The sequence below is a fragment of the Seriola dumerili genome, unplaced genomic scaffold, assembly GCF_002260705.1.
Source record: "Seriola dumerili isolate Sdu_G_001 unplaced genomic scaffold, Sdu_1.0 BDQW01000161.1, whole genome shotgun sequence".
NCBI classification, from domain to species: Eukaryota; Metazoa; Chordata; class Actinopteri; order Carangiformes; family Carangidae; genus Seriola; species Seriola dumerili.
This window is the reverse complement of record NW_019174416.1, coordinates 3002111-3008090: the sequence shown is the minus strand read 5'-3', so window position 1 is coordinate 3008090 and position 5980 is coordinate 3002111. Positions and strand designations below refer to the sequence as shown.

General features: G+C 42.3%; 1 protein-coding gene across 3 annotated transcripts in view; it reads left to right on the top strand.

Annotated features, from left to right (window-relative positions):
* Positions 1-472: 472 nt before the first annotated feature.
* Positions 473-5980, top strand: part of LOC111226626 (transcription factor COE1-like) — a 55044-nt gene continuing 49536 nt past the window's right edge. For all 3 annotated transcript variants that reach the window (XM_022751879.1, XM_022751878.1, XM_022751877.1), the window contains exons 1-5: positions 473-606; positions 1501-1657; positions 2753-2816; positions 3620-3675; positions 5080-5153. In XM_022751879.1, the coding sequence (XP_022607600.1) occupies positions 473-606; positions 1501-1657; positions 2753-2816; positions 3620-3675; positions 5080-5153 (485 nt within the window). The remainder of the gene's footprint in view (positions 607-1500; positions 1658-2752; positions 2817-3619; positions 3676-5079; positions 5154-5980) is intronic.

Sequence of the window (5980 nt, the reverse complement as noted above, 5' to 3'; positions counted from 1 at the left end):
TCACTGTGGACTGTTTTGTTACAGAAACTGACATTTTGCTTGTGTTTTTGTCAGCTGCACCTTGATCCGGGGGACTGTCGCCAACTCAGTGCAGCCTCTCATCCTGCGCTTCCCCTTTCATCGCTCTTACGTTGTTCATCTTCATAGCTGCTGCCTTCTTCCCCCTTCTTTTTTTTTTTCTTCTGGAGTCGCTGACATGAGGTGCAGCTAACCCTGGATGCTGACAGCTCCCCTTTTCCTTCCACATGCCGCATCTTTTGTTTACTTTGAGAAACACACGCGCAACTAAACGCCAAGTGAAATAGACCACGCCACTTTGCTCCTCTGACAGCGCGATCAAACAGACGCAAGCGGAGGGGAGGCAGGAGGAGAGAGAAAAAAAGGAGGGAGCCAAGGAGAGGAGGATAGAGAGAGAGAGAGAGGAGAGAGAGAGAGTGAGAGAGAGATAACGACAGTGTGAAGGTGCGTTTTGATGTTTGGCATCCACGAGAGCATCCAGAGGAGTGGGAGTAGTATGAAAGAAGAGCCCATGGTGGCCGGGATGAACGCAGTTCGGACATGGATGCAGGGCGCCGGTGTGCTGGACGCCAACACAGCCGCCCAGAGGTGAGCCTGAGGCGGCCTTGGCGCTGCGCTGCCACCGGGGCGTGGAGACCGGGGGGAGAGCACGTTAAGATCTGCGGTGTTAAAGACGGAGCTAAAGCTGCATCACTTGGGGCAGCATGCGTTCCCAGAGGACGTAGAGTTGTTGGATAACCTCTGTTCCCGCTGGCTTTATAAGTTTTTAGCTCAAAGTACAATATGATTGAATGTTGTATGAGGCACAAAGTGGGTTAACACAATTCTGGACGGAGAGCACCGCTGTCTCAAAGCACCTTTAGGCTTTCAGGGTTTAAATGTGAGCTCAGGTTAACTTTGCTGTGTGGAAAGTGAGCTGTGAGTTTGTGTTTAGGGATTTTCAGCTCACTTCGGTGGTTGTTTCTTTTTTTTCTTCTTTTTTTTGTGGCTGTGATCAAGTAGACTGGGTTAGTTTTCATAGACTGCAGGCGGAAATATTAATTCAAGGTTGAATTAAGCAGTTTTTTCTTACAAAATAAAATAAAAAGATTGACTTTTAATTAAGTTGGTGAGGTTTAAAATGAAAATAATCACTCTTTCATCGACTGCAGGCCCACCACCGTGACAGGAACTGATCTGTCAAATTTATGCTTGCATTATAAATTAGTATATTTAACAGATTTAGGGCTAAAGTTTAATATTTTATCAGATTTGTATAATTGCTGCTGATTAAGCTGTAAAGTGTGTTTGTGCGCAGGAGAAAGGTTTTAATTAAATTATAGGCTGAGTAGTTACGGATTTTATCATGGACAGTGGTTGTAACATAAACGAGCTTGGATTTTAAAAGAAAGTCTTTCTCTTATGTTTGCATTTTATTATTGAATTTAATTTATTTTAATCGCTGTCGTTGTGGGCGCTGCTGGTTTGTGCTTGTGTCCGCAGCGGAGTGGGTCTTGCTCGGGCACACTTCGAGAAGCAGCCGCCCTCCAACCTCCGAAAGTCCAACTTCTTCCACTTCGTCCTGGCTTTATACGACAGACAGGGTCAGCCGGTGGAAATAGAGAGAACCACCTTCGTTGACTTTGTAGAGAAGGAAAAGGTGAGTTTGTACCTTTCCCCAAAAAAATATCTTCACCTTATGACACTTTATAATCAAACGGTAGAAATGAGCTTGTATTGTATAAATAGCAGCGGCGCATTGGCTGATGACTGACACATTATTCTGGCCTGTTAAGTCACAGTGATAAATTACCAGACGTGTGTTAACAAAGTGGCCAGACGCACTCAGCAGGGATCAGTGGTCCTGAAGGCTTCCCTGATGTGATTTTTACATGTGGTTTCCTGAAAGACTTACACACCTCAAATTATTTTTGCTTTTCTTCATAATTACAAAACCTTCTAAATCAAATTTAAACTTGTTTACACTCATGTGTAAATCAAGTGCATAAAAAGAAACTTTTACCCAGTTGCCACTAATGCTACTGACTCTTATTTTTTATGACAGTTCAGCACAGCGTGTAGCCTATTCCTGCAGGTGCTGTCAGTCAACATATTTCATTTTTTTAAACACCCATCAATATTAATGTTTTGATACGTCGATCAACTCTAATATTGATCTGTTTGCAAGTGGCGTTAACAGCTTTTAGATGTTTGTTTTATTCATCGTCAGCTTTTAGCCTCTATCGGCTTGTTTATTAATAATTATGTCCAAACGTCCTTCTACTTTTGGTCAGTATGAATAGCACATTGAAATACAAAGCTGTGATTTATTGCATAAAGAAATATTAAAAATGCCACGTTAGGCATTTGTATATATTTATTTAAATATCTGTAGCAACATTCGAAACATTTTGCATTTCCAGTAGAGGTGAATGAAGTTGCGTTTATTTTGTCAAGAAAGTGTTTTATATTGATATTATATATAATATCAAATGATTAAGAAGTTGCTTTTACCGAATATATTTCGTCAAATGACAAAGAAAAAGTTGTTCAAGTTGCAAACAGAATATTTTTTTTCTTTCCTCTGGTTGTGTGGATGATAGAAACGAAGTGAAGTGATTTCAGTCTTATCACAGTTAGAGGGGCACAACATGTTAGTAACCTAAAAATATCCAGTATGAGGAGGCGCAGTAAAAGTCCCAGGAGGAGATGGTTTGCTTGCTCTGACCGGGTCTGTTTGGTTTAATTTTCATAGGAAACGACGGGGGAAAAGACCAACAATGGGATCCATTATAGACTTCAGCTGCTCTACAGTAACGGTGAGTTTAGATTCCATCATTTTTATGGAGCAGTAACAAAAGCAGTGAGTGAATGATACGCCAAAGCAAAGTGAGGGAACTTAGGAAACAAACGTTTTACAGGCTCAGATCCTTCATCTTTGTCTTTTAATTATTTAACTGGATTGTTTTCGTGAAGGATCAGAGTTTTATCTGTTTCGAAAAATGCTTTAAATGTTGATACATGTTATGTTACACATACTTTTATTTGCAAAACATTATTATAATTATAATAATTATTATAATAATTATAATAATAATTGTTATTTTTATTATTATTATTGTTGTTGTTATTATTATTATTATTATTATTATTATGCTGTTCTTGCTGCTTCCTACAGTAAACATATCTTCTCTGGTCAGCCTACTTTAGCAGCAGTGTACAAACCAAGGCAGCAAAATCAAATGCTTCCCATCTTCTTTTTTAATGTTTATTTCTTAGTCTTGGTGTCTTGATTGAATAATTAAATTATATTGATTTTAAATTAGGAAAAAAAAGTGGGGTTTTTCCTGCTGTGAATATTTTCACAAATTAAGTTGCCATTAGATTTTTTTTAGCGAGATAAAACCAACAGTGAATTTAATTTTCTAGTTCTAAGCAAACTGGTTGCAACAGATACTGAAAGTCGTTAGTAAGAGTTTGGACTCATTCAGTTTTCTCAAAGTGCCTCACTGGGGAAGTCAGAATGAATAAACCTTGTGATCTGAAATATCCCCTCAGATGTGACATGAAATCTGTGAGTTCCATTTTAACCACGACTCTCTCTATCTCTCACTCTCTGCAGGGATCAGGACAGAGCAGGACTTATATGTTCGTCTCATTGACTCTATGACTAAACAGGTAAGAGACACAGAATTAAAACTCTGCATCAGTTCTGTTGTTGTGTTGGTCTGAATGTCGCCCCCACTTCCAGCCGCCCTCCTCCTCCTCCTCACTGCCCCACCCCCCCACCCCCCTCGCCCTGCTGCTTGCCTGTGTCTGAGACCCTCAACTTCAGCACAGCACAGCCTCCTTGATAAACGACCTGTCTTACCTGTGGAATACATTTACAGAGGCCCAGAAAAGTAGAGGACATGTGTCCTCATACTCTGCCTCTGCACAGCAGCCAGTAAGTGGGGATGGCGTGTGTGTGTGTGTGTGTGTGTGTGTGTGTGTGTGTGTGTGTGTGTGTGTGTGTGTGTGTGTGTGTGTGTTTGTGTGTGTTTGTGGGTGTGAATGTGTGTTTTTACAAGCGTCAGGCAGCATAGATGTGTATGTGCGGCGTGTGAGACTGTGGGATTGTGCACATATAGTGTGTGAATATCTCAGTGAGGTGCAGACGCAGTTGTGTTAGTGTTTGGGAGGGACAGTGATGCATGCCAGCTCACTCTTTGAGGACCTTGACCCTCATTTCCTCAATGTGAAACAGAACAAACTATCCCAGAGTGTGTTATGGCCAATTCAATCACACAAAGAAATACAGAGCAGCACATGTGGGCTGGCGCACACTGAGGGAATTCTCCGTTAGGATGAATTAGATAACGAAGAAAATAAGCCTCTTCAATGCTGTTTTGATATCAGGTCTTTTGTTTTGCCAATTCTGCCTCTAGTGCCATTAGGCTTGAAGAGAGTTTGCCTTAGAATGAAAGGAGTAGGAGGGGATGTTGTGCACATAGATGTGTGAATGTGTGTGTTTGCATGTTTATCGCTCTGTGTGTGTGTGTGTGTGTGTGTGTGTGTGTGTGTGTGTGTGTGTGTGTGTGTGTGTGTGTGTGCAGGGTGATCACAGCCCTGGAGAGCATGTTGAGTGGGGTTGGAGGGGTAACCAGACTAGATTTTTGGACGCTGTGCTGTATGGACCAGATGGTGCACTATACTCCAGTCTGGCAGTCCAACTGCTCACTGTACACTGCATATAAACACACGTGCACACACAAACACAAATGCACACGCAGGAGTACACACGCACGCGTGGGAACACATACGCACACACACACACACACACAATTTCTCTGTTACTGTCTCTGTCGGAACAGAGCGTTCCTGTTCAGGAGGACTGGATTCCCACGATACACACATTTGCCAGATTGACAACACTACTCCCAGATGAAAGACACACGCACACACACACACACACACACACACACTCTTGTGTTTTTTATTTGCGCTTGCATCGTGGTTGACTTTTTTTCCCTTCCAGCATGCCACATAAAAAAATCTAAATCATTTTCATTTGAATTTTCTGTTATTTTCTTCTGTCCTCAGGCAATTGTCTATGAGGGCCAGGATAAAAATCCAGAGATGTGTCGGGTTCTGTTGACCCATGAGATCATGTGCAGGTAAGACAAAACACACCCAGCTACAACTCTCTTTTTTTATGTGGCCACTGCTTTATAGTGGAGATCAAGATGAATGTTTTTCTCATGTTGGAGGTGTCTCTGTAGGTGTAAAGAGGGGGCAAAGACACGAGCAGCGCTGCTAAATTACAATAGAAATCTTATCATTTTCCTCAAAGTGGGTTGGGGAGATGGGCCCTGGCCTAATTCTGTTGGTAGGCGTGTGTGTGTGTGTGTGTGTATGTGTCTGTGTATATGTGTGTGTGCGCATCCCTCTCATGTTCAGCTAATTAGGACAAGGAAAAGCTCATTACTCAAACCCATCCTCCTTAGTCTGTGTAATACATGCAGTTTGCTGTGTCCTGACAGTGAGCTATGTGCAGAGGGGGGACAGACTCAAATTACACATAAAATACAGACACACACACATTCACCCACACGCACTCACTCAAAAGTAGTAAGCGAGTAAAGCCCTCACAGGCTGTCGCGTGCATTTAGAATCAATAAGAAGCATTGCACAGCTTGTGATTGTCTCTCACAAACCAGCCGTCTAGAAACACATGCAGAGTTACATGTAGAAAAATGGCTGGTGGCAGAAGTGTAGCCACTTCCTGGTTATCACACAAGGCAATTTAGACCACTTGTTTTCATATGCTGCAGGAAACGGTCGAGATCAGAAATCTGATCTGGCTCTCCAAGCCTCCTGTCCTGAGGGACTCAAGAAAGTAAGGGGGAGGGTCAATCCCCCCCCCCACCCCTCACACCTTCGCTCACTCTCCTCTCTTTTATGTCTTTCTCCATCTCCTCCCAAGCACATACAGTAGATGCAC